Source organism: Podarcis pityusensis, assembly GCF_964106645.2.
Source record: "Podarcis pityusensis genome assembly, chromosome: 17".
Classification (NCBI taxonomy): Eukaryota; Metazoa; Chordata; class Lepidosauria; order Squamata; family Lacertidae; genus Podarcis; species Podarcis pityusensis.
This window is the reverse complement of record NC_138042.1, coordinates 10,248,385-10,262,910: the sequence shown is the minus strand read 5'-3', so window position 1 is coordinate 10,262,910 and position 14,526 is coordinate 10,248,385. Positions and strand designations below refer to the sequence as shown.

Here is a 14,526-nt window from a genome sequence, read left to right as displayed (position 1 = left end):
TTGGGGGGAGGGATTGTGGTGGAGGGAAAGGTAAAGGACCCCTGGATGGTTAAGTCCAGTCAAAGGCGACTATGGGGTTGCGGCGCTCATCTCACTTTAAGGCCAAGGGAGCCAGCGTTTGTCCAGAGACAGCTTTCCGGGTCATGTGGCCAGCATGACTAAACCGCTTCTGGCACAACAGAACACTGTGACAGAAACCAGAGCACACGAAAATGCCATTTACCTTCCCGCCACAGCGGTACCTATTTATCTACTTGCACTGGCGTGCTTTCAAACTGCTAGGTAAGCAGGAGCTGGGACAGAGCAATGGGAGCTCACACTGTTTGTGGGGATTCGAACCGCCAGCCTTCCAATCGGCAAGCCCAAGAGGCTCAGTGGTTTAGACCGCAACGCCACCCGCATCCCCTGTGGTGCAAGCGCCACCCATTACAATTAGGCACATTCTTTCCATAGGGTTTAAAGACAACAGTCTACAATCCAAATACTGGTGTGAACAAGAAGAAAAACACTAGAATGCTTGCATTGATGACTGCTGCTGTGAATGGTCCATATGGGCATCTTGAGTGTTACATAGATAGCTCATAGACCGCGATTTTTTTTTCCTATTTGGACCCATTGTTCTCTTTCTCTCCCTCCCTTCTTCGCTTTGGTATTCCTTTTTTTTTTTTTTTTTTTTTTTTTTTTGGAGAAGGTTGCAAATTCCAAGACAGTGTCCTGGGAGACTGAGATATCCTCCCACTTTTCTTTCTTTTTTTAAAAAAAGAAATGTTGCCATTTCTGATGCAGATTGGTGCCCATTTGTTCTTTTGCATTTCGTTATCATTTGATTCCACCCCCCATCCACATCCCAAAGTATGCACATATAGGGATTAAATGAAGATGATGCCGTCTCTAGTCTGCCAAAGTTCATACACTCTACCAGAGTGAGTGTGTTGGTCTTCCTCACTGCACTTCCTAGGTCAGGGTCCATGTTTTTAGAGCGCTAGCCCTTTGACAGGAAGACATGGCCAGACTGCGTCCAATAGAAAAGTGTTGGGAAACTAAGGTAGCCAACTTTCTTTCTGTGCCACAAGCGCAGCTTGGTTTTTCTAGGTGCCAAAATTCCAACAGATCAGAACAGACTATTTATGTACGTGACCATTGCTGCTCGGATGTAACTAGCAGGGCCGGATTTCGGTTTGATGAGGCCCTAAGCTACTGAAGGTACTGGGGTCCTTTATATGTCCAGCTGTCCTTTGTCAACAACAATTTGTTGCTGTTTTTTTGTGTTGAATATATGCTATATGGTAATTTATGGACCTAATAGGTCCATACACAACACAAAACACTGTTGCTGTATGCAGGTTTTATTTTATTTGTTTTTATCTTATATTTTGGAAATGTACATCCAGGTATTTTTTCTTTAATTTTTTTGGGGGCCCCCAAGAGAGTGGGGCCCTAAGCTATAGCTTGTTTAGCTTATACATAAATCTGGCGCTGGTTACTAGCCCAGAGATGGAAAGAAGACGGAATCCCTACCAGGGAAGAGTGGCAGATTAAGTTGATGGACTATGCCAAAATGGCAAAAATGACCGGAAGAATCAGAAATCAGGAAGAAAGACCAAAATTTTAATAAGGAATGGGGAAAAGATGTAATTTACCCTTAAAACCATTGTCAACAATTAAAGTTATTAGTAGGATTAGAATAAACACTTGTGATTTAATGTTGAATTACGGATGTAATGGAGATTTAATAGATTTGGATTGATAGACAAGATGCAGGAGGAAAAGGTCAATATAAGGATCCACAAAGGGGAGAAGGGGAGTCCAGGAGATTCTTCGGAATTCTCTTTCTATGCTGGTTGATAACTGTTTGTAAATTTCAAAATTTGAAAAAAATAATAATTATAAAATAAAATAAGGGCAGCTTGGTTTGTCAACATTTAGCAGAGGGCCTCCTTGGTAGTGGCGTCCGCCCTGTGGAACGCCCTCCCATCAGATGTCAAGGAAAGAAACAACTTATCTGACTTTTAGAAGACATCTGAAGGAAGCCCTGTTTAGGGAAGTTTTTAATGTTTGATGTTTTATCGTATTTTTAATGTTCTGTTGGGAGCCGCCCGGAGTGGCTGGGGAAACCCAGCTAGACAGGTGGGGTATGAAATAATAATAATAATTGTTGTTGTTAAAAGGTAGGGTACTTTTGGGGGGAAATCATGGGTAAATATACCCCCAAAAGGGGACATTACGGGAGGCATGCTTTGGTTGGGGGGCAGGTTTCCGCTGGGAGGGGGAGCCTCAGTTAATTGAGTACTTTCAACGCTTTTCAATATTTTTTGTTGATCTAGGGGAGGCAGCTGAACCCCTTGGCTACTCCCATGGGGGCGCGCGTCTGTGCCCTTTTTGCAATATTTATTTCCCCTTGATTGCATGCTTACACGATTTATCTCCCCTTTCCTTCCTAACACACAAACCTGCGAGGCACTCCGCGTTACGCACAGGAGGAAAGCCGGCAACCGACCGAGCGAGCGCCTCCCGATCCCACTTCCCCTTCCCCTGCGGGGGTCTCTGCGCTCCGCTCCGCCTTGCTCGGGGCCACTTTCCCGACGTTGCTTTGGCAGGTAGACAGCCGTGCCAGGAATGCAGCCAAGCAGGTGCGGAGGGGTGGGGAGCCAGGGAGGGAGGCGGCGCTTCGGCGGGATCTGGGCTGCCCAGGAGCCGACAGCATCGCCTCTCCACCCCGGAGAGGATGCCCTTTGGACTGCTGCAAGCTGGCGCAGGACCTTGGCTGCCAAAGCCAGAAAACGTGTCTGGTCGGAATGGCTGGAGACCCGCGAGGAAGGCGGACGGCAGCTCAGCGGGGGCGAAGCATCTCCTCTCTCCAAAGAGTCCCCCTGCAGCGCACGGCTTCCCTTCCTTACCTGGCCTCGCGCGTGCGCTCCCCTTCCCCTTTTCTACTCCGTCTCTTTCTGTGCTGTGCCGCAGGTGAGAAGCGAGCCGGGAGCCACCTGAGCATGCTCAGCAGGCGCCCATCTCCGCCTTCCCTCTTCCCGCCCCTCCAGGCGGGGCAAAGATGAGGCGCTTCTGCCCCCGTGCGGCCTTACCCATCTCCAGGCTCATCCACACTCCCCTTTGCCCCACATTTCTTTCTGGTTTTGTAAGAACTCAAAGGTTTCAAATACAGAATGAATATTCATGAATGCGCACATATCTAAATATGTAAACCAAGTGTCTGAAATTGTACAGGAGAGCAATCCTGAAGCCATTTTGACTCTCCCAATGACCTCAAATATTCCTCTGCAGTAAGGGAGGCAAATGGGGAAAGCCTTCTCTGAGGAAAAGCCCCGCGCCCCAGCAGATCACACACAGCCCTCTAGTGGGGAAATAGGAAAACCAAAGGAAATTCCGGCTCCCATTCAACCAACCCTTCTCTTGACGTTGCAAAGAAATCCCGTGTACCCTAACATAACAAAAAAGGATCAAGATAAAACAACACAGACTTGTTGGAAGCTAACGTTAAATAATCACAAACTTGCCTTCACAATACTTCCCACAAATAGAGGTCACCCATCATATGCTCAAAGAAAAGTAAATATTCCCCAAAAAATAGTCACCAGGGGCCTCGTGACAGCAGAAAATATAATCAAGGTAAAATTCCTCCCTGATAGGGCCCAAAATAGGGCTACAGTGACTTTTAAGGACGGGCTCTCAATAAACAGACCCTTTCAAATACAGACAATTTCCTGAGGGCTGGTTTGCTTGTGCACCGTTTCTTCGAAAACATCGAAGACCCTTTACCACTTCTAGGAGCACATAGGCCAGCCAGACCAAAAACCAAAACCAGCACTGCAGATTCCTTCCCATTGTCTTTTCGCTTACAAATCCTGTCTTAAGGATGTACAGTGGTACCTCGGGTTACATACACTTCATGTTACATACGCTTCAGGTTGCAGACTCCACTAACCCAGAAATATTACCTCGGGTTAAGAACTTTGCTTTAGGATGAGAACAGAAATTGTGCTCTGGCGGCACGGCAGCAGCGGGAGGCCCCATTAGCTAAAGTGGTGCTTCAAGTTAAGAACAGTTTCAGGTTAAGAACAGACCTCCGGAATGAATTAAGTACGTAACCCAAGGTACCACTATATTTGTGTATGAATAGGGTGAGCCTGTGACCTGGATTCAGGAACTAAAGTATTTACCATCACAAAAGAATGGCCAAGCTGCCCAGGTAATGCAGCCAGCGACCATTATCAGGTATCCTGGCAGACAGGATTTCTGCTGAAGACCTGCCTCCTATGATCTATGTATGATGATTTTGGGGTGGTCTTTGACTAAGGGGGTTGCACAATGTCAAAAGTCTTTAAAGGTTCCTGCACACTTTTGTTCAGGATCTCTCTCTCCTTGGAAGGAGGGAAAGGAACGTTGTTGCAACAGAAAAATAAATATCTCCCTTGCTTTCTGCTGGATCCCGCCTCCATCCCTCCTCCTCTGAGCAATCATGGACTTAGGGGACTCAGATTCCCATGGGGAGTTGGGCAGCAAAAGCCCTTTAAATATTTGAAGGTGGGTATCAGATCTCCTCTTAGTTTCCTCTTTTCCAGGCTAAACATACCTAACTCCCTCAACCATTTCTTATAAGGCTTGGTTTCTAGACCCTTTCTCACCTGGGTCCTCTTCCGCTGCACACATTTCAGCTTGCTAATATCTTTCTTAAATTTCAATGCCCAAAACTGGACACAGGACTCCAGGTATTGTCTAGTCAAGTCAGAATCAAGTGGTACTTCCCTTGATCTGGACACTATACTTTTGTTGATGCAGCCTAGAATAACATTTGCATTTTTCCTGCTGCATCACACTATTGACTCATGTTAAACTTGCAGCCTACCAAGACCCCTGGATCCTTTTCGCATGTACTACTGGTAAGCCAGGTGTCCCCAATATTATATTGGTGCAGCTGCTTCTTCCTGCCTGAGTGCAGAACCTTACATTTATCCCTTTAGTACCTCCTTCCTCATTTTCCTCTTTCCCACAGCATGAGGGTATGGTCATACCTCATGTTACGTCCGCTTCATGTTACGTTCTTTCAGGTTATGTCCTGTGGCGACCCAGAAGTACTGGAAAGGGATACTTCCGGGTTTTGTCGCTCGCGCATGGGCAGAAGCACAAAATGACGTCACGCGCATGCGCAGAAGCGGCGAATCACAACCCGCGTGCGCGCAGACGCGCCACTGCGGGTTGCATTCTTTTCATGTTGCGAACTGGCCTCTGGAACAGATCCCGTTTGCAACCAGAGGTACCAATGTATTGGGTAAATGTGTCACTCAACACAAAACAACTTTGAAACCATTGTTCTGTATATAATGGAAACTGCTCTGCGTCCATACAGGGCTAGGGTTCCTTTTATATTTCCTGGCAGGGGCGATGGGTGAAGGTGGGGTGGAACAGGTGCTTGCCTCCTGCTCTGCTGCCCTCAGCTTTGGCCGCTCCCTTCTCCTGGGTGGCATGGAAGTGTGGGCAGGCGGGCACCTGCGCTTCAAACATTTGCACTAGCCTGCCCAGGCTCTGACCGATGTTGGCAAGCTCCGAGCGAACACGCCGCACAGCCGGCACCAGCTCCTGCAGCCACAGCGTTTGCTGCTCCTGCACAGCCTTCAGCCTGGCCTCCATGTGGGACAGCTGCTGCTCAAAGTTCTCTTCCTTGTCCCTTAGCTGCCTTTCCCCCACCCCAAGGCAAAGAGGTCTGGGCGCTGGCAAGGAGGAGGGAGACTTCAGCAAGCCAGGTGGCGTGGAGCAGCCGGCCTCTCGCGTTGCACAAAGTGGGGTTCTGGGCCGAGGAGGCCAATCCTCTGGGAAACGGGAGAGGATGCAGCAACTTGTACTCCTGCTTGGAGGCAAAGGGAGCTGAGAGGAAGACTTCTGCGACTGGGCCTTGCTCGGGCCTAAGCGTCCTGACTTGAGGCTGCTCACTGTCTTCAAGCTGATGGCATCGTCGCTGAGGGAGCTGGACTTGGAGGAATCGCTCTGTATGGGGAATGTACTCACGCTCTTGGCAGCAGGACTTGTGTGCGGGTTGGAGACCAGAGAGGAGGAAGAGGAGAGGTCCTCCTCAGAGCAGGACATGGGCAGAACTGGAGCGGCATGGGAGACGTCTAATATCTGAGTTTCGGGTCGGAGAGTCCTGTGCTGCTGCTGCTGCTTCTTCCCTGAGGCTGGGGCTCTGGTGGGAAAGAGGCCTGGTGGTGGAGCAACCATTTTGTGCTTCCACAGAGGTGACACAAGTTGGGTTTGGACAGCATTCCAAGGCTGCCCTGGGATGGACACCTTCCTTCACTTCCAGGGAAACCCAAGCGGCAGGACACCCAGAGGGGATCGGGTTTTATGCCAACACCCAGCAGTTGACACAGCTGCTCCAAAGTCTCGGTGTGCCTCTGCCACTATCCCTGGGAAATGAAAGCAGTTCTGTTAATCCTGCAGCTGCAAGCGAGCATAGACTAATCACAAGCAGATCAAAAGGATCTGGTGTCAGTGAAGGGATGGCAGTCAATCGTCTGGTTTTTGCTGCAAAACCATTGCTGCACTTTAGCACTGGCTTGGAATGAATCGGACAACGCTGGGTTTCAAGGTGATAGCTATGACCCCGGGTTGGCGTACTGATTGCTCGGTTGGTGGGGTGCAGCAAAATGCAGCGTTTTTGCTGCAAAACTCTGCAAAACAACTGCAACAGTTTGGCAAAGAGTTTTTTTTTTTTTAAATTATTTGCATTTTCAAAAACTGGAACAGAGAGCATATTTAAGCCACCTCCCCCTCCCCCACTTACAACTTTATACCAAATACAGCCTGTATACATATACAGTGGTACCTCAGGTTACATACACTTCAGGTTACAGACTCCGCTAACCCAGAAATAGTACCTCGGGTTAAGAACTTTGCTTCAGGATGAGAACAGAAATCGTGCACCGGCGGCCCGGCGGCAGCGGGAGGCCCCATTAGCTAAAGTGGTGCTTCAGGTTAAGAACAGTTTCAGGTTAAGATCGGACCTCCGGAACGAATTAAGTACTTAACCCGAGGTACCACTGTACCATATGACTTCCCTTCCACCCTTTTCCTGGTTCCTTTGCTATTTGGAGACATCTTCAGTTGACAAACTGTGAATTTACCTCTCAACTGAACTTGAAATTCTGCCCTTATGTGGACCTGCCCTGAATCAATAGCATAAACTGCAAAGGTCGAGGAAGCATTCGGTTGTTCAAAGTGCAATACGAGTCTGTTAGGTAACACCTGATTGGCTGGTTTTATTTGGTTCCTCTCTTCCTTCCTGTCAAATTGTAGATTGTGAGTGCTCAGAGCGAGGGACTTGCCTTTTGTTTTTTTAACTATGTGACAAGAGCCAGGCACATTCCTGGTGTTATATAAAGGATAACAGAGCAATTCTAGCTGGGCCAAGTCATTTGCGATGTTCTTTCCAGCTCTAACATGTTGTGCTTTGTTGGTTCTCATAAAAAAAGAAGAAGGATGAAACCAAGCTTAGGGGTGGATATTAGAACTGTCATAGTTTAACAGCAACAAAACAACAAAAAGATGTATGTATAAAATACCACAAAACTCAACAAAAAACCCAAACCTGATGTATTATGAAATGAACGCTAAGTTGGAACATTCACAATAGGAGCTCAAACTGTTGTTGATTTCACAAATGTTGTGAATTGGCCATAACTCGTTTAATTACCCCATGCCTCTGAGTTATTGGGGAACAATACTGCAGGTTGCTGCACTCATGGTCTCTGTGTATTTCTCTGGTTGGCACCTGAGGGCAGAGGATGCTGGACTAGATAGGATATTGGACTGATCCAAGTGGGCTCTTAGGTGCTTAAACTTTATTTTGTGTCATATGATCCATCTCAACCGTTAAAGGTGGAGAAATATGGGGTCTGGCCTGATCCAGGAGAATCAGGTTATGTCCATGCTCATGTGGCAGCACTTCTGATGCCATAGATCCCTTAAGCTTGGATTGTTCTGTTTCTTTTCTCTCTTTCAAGTGCACCCCCCCTTCCAGTGACACTTTGGCAAGCTGTGGCGAGAGAAGCTAGCCACAGCTTGCAAAACTCAGTGTGAGTTTGCTTGCCTTTTTCCACTACCTATTCCAGGAGCCTTGACTTCAGCACTTAGGTGATTTAAACTAGCTCAGGAATTTTCTTCAGTGGGGGTGAGGAATTCCTTGAAGAGACAAGGAGAGCTGTTTTGGCACAGGGGCAAGACCTAGAATAACGTCACTGTGTACTAGAACGATCCTCTTCTTTCAATGTACAATTATGTAAATCTTTGCAATTACGCATGAAAGTTCAAGGCAGCGTGCCCTGCTACAATGTTTTCAGATGACTGCCAAAGAATACTGTTATCTTGCATGACGTTAGAAACCATCTGGCACGGACATTGAAATATATACACTTAGCATTTGGCTTAAAGCTCCAGGTCATGTCCAGGCCTGCCATCCTCTCTCTGAGCAACCTGAATCATTGGGCAAAACATTTTCCAATTCTGGGTGTGAACTCCTGGTTCCTCTCAAGGAAGCGGAGTGCTTCTCCCCAACAGATTGCCCAAGCGCCTCTCCGATTAAGCACAGGATATCCTGCAGGATGTAGGACTGGCATCTTAGCAAGACTCGGGCTCTAAAAAGGAGTTGCAGTAATCGAGACACACTGGCTTTTCGAAGCTAAGACAGGCAATGGGTTTTCCACTCACTTGAAATAACACCATTCATGTTCTGAGAATGCTTGTTCCTTGGGTGGTTCTGGCCTTAAATTATACTTGTCAGAAAGCACCTGTGCTGTGAGGACAGCATGAATCATACTGCAACCCAAAGCAACATCTGACTGTGTATCCATAAGGAAGTAGGATATCAAATGAGGGCTTAGAATCATGTATGAAATGGAATATCCATCTGTATCGCGATTGGTCAGGCATCTTATTTACAATAATTGATGCTTAAAGCTAGAGTTTTGTCATGGTAACCCCTGAGAGCTGGGGAACAGGAAAAAACTGGGAAATCCTTTTATAAATAAGGATCATTTAACTCTTCTCACTATAATCTCGCAGGCAATCCTTACTAAGCAGTGGTGATTATTGTGTGGCTGAAAACTCTGTTCTTGTTTTCATTAGTCTGAATGGGCTGCTTTGTAAAGCTGGGGAGACAGGGTTGTAACAGGCATGTTACTTGCAACCAATAAGGTTACAAACACTCTTCTCTGGGGAAAGATGTGGCCATGTTCCATTTGCAATGTCCTCCTTCAAACGAGATGGTGCCCAAGATACACAATGCCATTAGTCACAACAGTGTCATGCCTCTCTACCCTTGAATAGCAGCCGGACCTTATCCCTAAACTTAATGGCACCAGTGCTTTTTATGTAAGGTGTATTGTGCATTCCACAGGATCCCATGGGATCTGCTCCATGCTGGTGGTTCTGAGCCATAAGAAAAGCTCAGTTGCTGGTGCAACCATCGCCTGCGTTCTTCATGCATGCAATGATTGTTTTGATATCCAGACATAACACTCCACATCACTGCAGGCATTCAAAGCCATTCAACTCATCCTCCTGCATTCTATCACATCGGAGACGCAGGAAGGAAAACAGCAAAGAACAGCTTAAACAGACAACGTCAGGCTAGGTATCTGATCACAGTTCCAAAAACCATGCTGAGGGATCTCAGTTCTGGGTTGTCTAGCACCCAACCACAAACCAGTTTCACTGCGTAGGAAGAGTCCTTCATAAACCCCAAATATAGCACATGCTGGGTATGAAAATCTATCAGTCAAGGTCTATCTTCCACACATATAAATATTATTGGAGTGCATGTCTACCTAACTAGGCTTGTTATTCTGGGGACACATACCCTCTAAATAATTGGAGATTGTCAGCAAACGGGTTTATACCAAACACTCCAAAAGGTATGCTCTCAATCTGGGATAAGCCCACCTCTGAATCTTGGTTGTGTAAGCAAGCCTAGGAACGTGGCTTGACTAGACCCACTGAGACCCCCAAAGTAGATCATCTTGAAGGACTGGGCAGTGCTAGCTCTTGAACTAAAACATAACAGCCAATGAAAGATCATAAAGTTTGAGAAGAGTCTTGCCCAATTCTTGGGCCAATACCCATTTCTAGAGCTGACCTCTCTGCCCTTCATCCTCACACCTTCCTCTTAAATCTATATGCTGAGGTAATCTCATTTTCTCTTACCTGTGGGTAGCCATGACCATCACCCATCAAGACCTCCCAAAAGTAACCAGCTCTACCTGGCTAAATTTCAAGGCAAATGAGTGGTTGGCAGGCTGGCCAATAGGAGTGGGGGAAAGGAAATTGTGAGAAACCATTGGTCAAAGGCATAATCACCAGCCCATCTGAGGCCACACCCCTCACTGTGAGGTACACAAGGGCTCCTGGGAGTACAGGTGTCTGCATGTGAGAGGCTGTTCTGTAGCAAGACGAGAGTGATCACCACTATGTTCAGTCAAAAGGTCATATAAACGCAATAGCTGACCACACCCTCTGAAAAAGCAACACTCCTCTCTGATCCCAGATGTCTTGAGTCAGGTTATTATCACTTACTCAGAAGGGATGTGGGTGGCACTGTGGTCTAAACCACTGAGCCTCTTGGGCTTGCCGATCAGAAGGTCGGCGGTTCAAATCCCCTCAACGAAGTGAGCTCCCGTTGCTCTGTCCCAGCTCCTGCCAACCTAGCAGTTTGAAAGCACGCCAGTGCAAGTAGATAAATAGGTACTGCTGTGGTGGGAAGGTAAATGGTGTTTTCATGCGCTCTGGTTTCTGTCACAGTGTTCTGTTGCGCCAGAAGCGGTTTAGTCATGCTGGCCACATGACCCTGAAAGCTGTATGTGGACAAATGCTGGCTCCCTTGACATGAAGCGAGATGAGCGCCACAACTCCAGTTACTTTTGACTGGACTTAACCATGCAGAGGTCCTTTACCTTTACCTTACTTATTCAGAAGTAAAGAGAAACATATTCTTGGAAGATGCTATTATCTTGACCCATTTCAGTCTGGCTTTAGGCCTGCTTTGATCACCTTTATCACAACAGGGGGAATGTGACCCTGTTTCTGTTACCTGATCTCTCAACAGCTTCTGATGCATGAATCATGGCATCCTCCAGTATCAGACTCTGTGGGCACTAATTTGTGGCACTGTATTTCAGTGGCTCCACTCCTATCTGCTGGACCATTGATAGAGAATGGCTTTGGTGTCTGTTGGTCTCCTGGCATTTGTGCTTTGAGGTCCTTGAGGGTCCAATCTTGTCCCCAAAGCTTTTAAACGTGCCCTTGAAACCTTTGAGAAAGGCCATTAGGAGATTTAGAGCAAGGTGTCACTAGTGTGCTAATGATACTCTGCTCATTCTCTGTAACATCTGAATCAGTGGACCACTGGAGTCAGTGTCTGGAGTCAGTGATGGGCTGCATGAGGGCTAATACACTGAAGCAGAATCCTGGCAAGATGCCAGCTCTGTGAATGAGTGATTTTTATGGAGGCACAGGAGGCTGCGGAGAAAAGGGGGAGATGGAAAGTCCTGTTCCAGAACATGAACTTTGTTCTAGTCAAAAAAGGAAAGTTAGCATCCAACCTAGGGTCAATATTTTCTGCCAGTTTCTTAATGCTAACATTTCAGAAATTAAAAAAGAAACATGGGAAAATAGTTGACCCCCTACCTTTGCGATGTTACCTAACCAGGATATTTTAAATTCAGGCCACTTTTGTAAATAAGGAATCAGCTGATTTAAGAAAATGCTCTGAATAATAAAAAACTGTGTTTGTTCATAGATCATTCATATTCAAAGCTACACAGATACAAAGGTATTTTCTAGTCAAAGTTAAGACTGCAGCACTTAACAATTTTGGGTTCCCACCCCCAGATTAGTTTGGTTTTTTTTCTTATTAGTGTGATACTCTGATACTTTGCTTAATTGATCTATGAAATTTAAGAGCTCTAGGATTGCTTTTGTCATGTTTTTGAAAGAGATCGCCAAATCATTTTTATACAAGGAAATTCTGAATTATAGCTGTCTAAAGTTTGTCAATTACCTCTGAACTTGATTAGGTTGCAACTGGTTTGAGAGTTAATTGCAAACAAAGTAAAAAAAGAAAAGAAAAGCCTGTCTACTGCCATGTTTATATTGGTTTGTGGCTGTTACATTAGATAAGCTGCTGAACATTTTGAAATAAACATTACCACTTGACACGCTCAAAGGCTTTTTCTGCATCTGTTCATTTTACAAAGGGGTTATGCAAATACCGTATTTTTCGCTCCATTGGACGCACCGGACCATAGGACGCACTGGATCATAGGAGGGGGAGAACAGGGAAAAATTTGTTTTTCTTGTTCTCCCCCTCTAAAACAAGGTGTGTTCAAGGTACATTCACCAGAGCTTGTGGGGCTGGCGGTGGGGGGAAGCGCTGCTTTCCCCCACCGCCAGCCTCAAAGATCCCTGAAGCCTTTGGAGCGCAGCGCCCCGCTTCCCTGCACAGGTTTGCGCGCAGCCGTCCCCAAGCTAGAGCAGCGAAACGGAGCCCTCCGCCTCGCTGTTCTGGATTGGGAACAGCCTTGCTAGCTTCTGCAGGACAGCGGGGTGAAGGCACCCCGCTGCCCTGCAGAGGTTTGCGCGCAGCCGTCCCCAAGCTAGAGCAGTGAGACGGAGCCCTCCGTCTCGCTGTTCTGGCTTGGGAACAGCCTTGCTAGCTTCTGCAGGACAGCGGAGTGAAGGCACCCCGCTGCCCTGCAGAGGCTGTGCGCGCAGCCGTCCCCAAGCTAGAGCAGCGAGACGGAGCCCTCCGTCTCGCTGTTCGGGCTTGGGAACAGCCTTGCTAGCTTCTGCAGGACAGCGGGGTGAAGGCACCCCACTGCCCTGCAGAGGTTTGCGCGCAGCCGTCCCCAAGCTAGAGCAGTGAGACGGAGCGCTCCGCAGTGCTCCGTCTTCCTGTTCTGGCTTTGGGCTTAGCGGCGCAGCCTGCATTCGCTCTATAGGACACACACACATTTCCCCTTAATTTTTGGAGGGGGAAATGTGCGTCCTATAGAACGAAAAATACGGTACAAAGGGGTGCAGAGGCACACCTTTAGCTCTAGCCATGTAGACCCTGTTGTCATGTGGCTTCTTGTGGCTTCCCATGTGTTTGGTCTGCAGTGGGGAGCCTGCTGTACTTGTGTAGGATTCCCCATGCATCAATGGCCATAAGTATACCTCTGAATACCAGTGGCTGGGAATCACAAGTGGGGAGAGGTCTGTTGCACCCAGGTCCAGCTTGTTGGCTTCCCAGAGTCACCTGGTTAGCCACTCTGAGAGCAGGATGCAATACTAGATGGGCCTCTGACTTGATCCAGCAGGGTTCTTATATTTTATGCAATCTAGAAACCCCACAGTCTTTTTGTACTCGCATTACTCTTTCACACAAGTAACAAATGAATAGGGTTACTATAGGAGTAATCTGCCTGCAATACAGCCCAGTGTCCTATTAGCTTGTTTACTTTGTAAACTTTACTAATTATAAAGATCTTATTGACCTGATTTGACAATTGTACAGCTAGAGGATTTCGTCATTGTGGGGTTTCCCTTTTTCTTACATAGTAATTAAATCATTGCTTCATTCCAAGTATTTGGAACTGGGATGTTGTTGCAGACATGCGTTTAATAGATTAATTCCTAGAAATAAGCGAAATATCTATAAGAGTCTTACATTGTTTAGTTAGAAGGTCATCCGATCCAGGTGCTTTGTTTACCTTCAGACTCTTTATAGACTCCATAGACTTTTTCACAAGACAACTAAAATATTGCTATTTCCTTTGGGTTTTCATGGGGAAATGGGGGGGGGGGGAAGGATCTGGAAAGTCTGGATCTGTGCCTGGAAATGCAGTGCAAAGGTAAGTTTGGATGAGCCTCATGTTTATATCACAGAGTTTTTGTGAGAAGAAAATGGGGAATGAGGAAATCAATCTGGCCCATATACCCAACTCCAGCATAACTATAGTGGGACTATAAACTCCAAAACTGATCTCCCAGCTGAGTAATTTGTGACTCTTCTTGAGCAAATTGCAATTCAGATGGGATGCTTAATGCAGGAGTCATATATCAGTCCAAGCTTTAATCCCGATAAATACTGTAAATATATATTATCAATGTTTGTTCTTGTAGGGAAAAGCTTATTGTTCCAAGAACTGAGCCATGTTTTAAAGTTTAACAGTTATTGGTTCCTTTAACATTTAGCATCTAAACTTTATTTTACTTATGACACAGTCTAAAAAAACCAATAAAAGAAAAGAATATTTAAATTAGGCCATATAATTGACTGAGATTTGTTCATGTCTGTCCTTATGTAGGCTTCTAAGGCTTCAGAAATCAGAATTATTTTCTGTAATTTTCTATGTTTTTGATTCATTGTTCTGAAACTGTGCTTCTGTCACATCTGATTTGCCTAAGGTTACAGTTCTGTACTTGGAACAGGAGTAACCCCACTGAACTCAGTGGAGCAACATTGTGCCGCAATAAATTCCT

The 14,526-nt window shown here is 46.4% G+C and overlaps 2 protein-coding genes and 1 long non-coding RNA gene across 5 annotated transcripts in view; 1 reads left to right on the top strand and 2 right to left on the bottom strand.

The window, feature by feature from the left end:
• The window catches only part of LOC308467007, a 97,897-nt gene that overhangs the window by 52,311 nt on the left and 31,060 nt on the right, over window positions 1-14,526 (top strand). The gene's annotated exons all lie outside the window — the stretch shown is intronic.
• The window catches only part of CYP4F22 (cytochrome P450 family 4 subfamily F member 22), a 59,056-nt gene that overhangs the window by 38,812 nt on the left and 5,718 nt on the right, over window positions 1-14,526 (bottom strand). The window contains exon 1 of one of the 3 annotated variants that reach the window (XM_080988184.1): window positions 2,898-3,033. The exons of 1 other annotated variant lie outside the window; for it this stretch is intronic. In XM_080988184.1, coding sequence (XP_080844310.1) covers window positions 2,898-2,992 — 95 coding nt within the window. In that variant the 5' untranslated portion in view covers window positions 2,993-3,033. Of the gene's footprint in view, window positions 1-2,450; window positions 2,618-2,897; window positions 3,034-14,526 lie in introns of those variants that run through there. One more of the 3 variants, XM_080988186.1, reaches the window with a different exon arrangement.
• Window positions 5,313-10,355, bottom strand: LOC308466953 (uncharacterized protein). The gene is made up of 2 exons (XM_080988328.1): window positions 10,210-10,355; window positions 5,313-6,416 (listed from the first exon to the last, which is right to left on the bottom strand). Exon 2 carries the CDS (start codon window positions 6,226-6,228, stop codon window positions 5,377-5,379), a length of 852 nt encoding a protein of 283 aa, XP_080844454.1. The 5' UTR covers window positions 6,229-6,416; window positions 10,210-10,355; the 3' UTR covers window positions 5,313-5,376.

What these genes read in the sequence shown, in the direction of transcription:
- LOC308466953 (XM_080988328.1), bottom strand. Translation starts at nt 6,228, where the DNA reads ATGGTTGCTCCACCACCAGGCCTCTTTCCCACCAGAGCCCCAGCCTCA.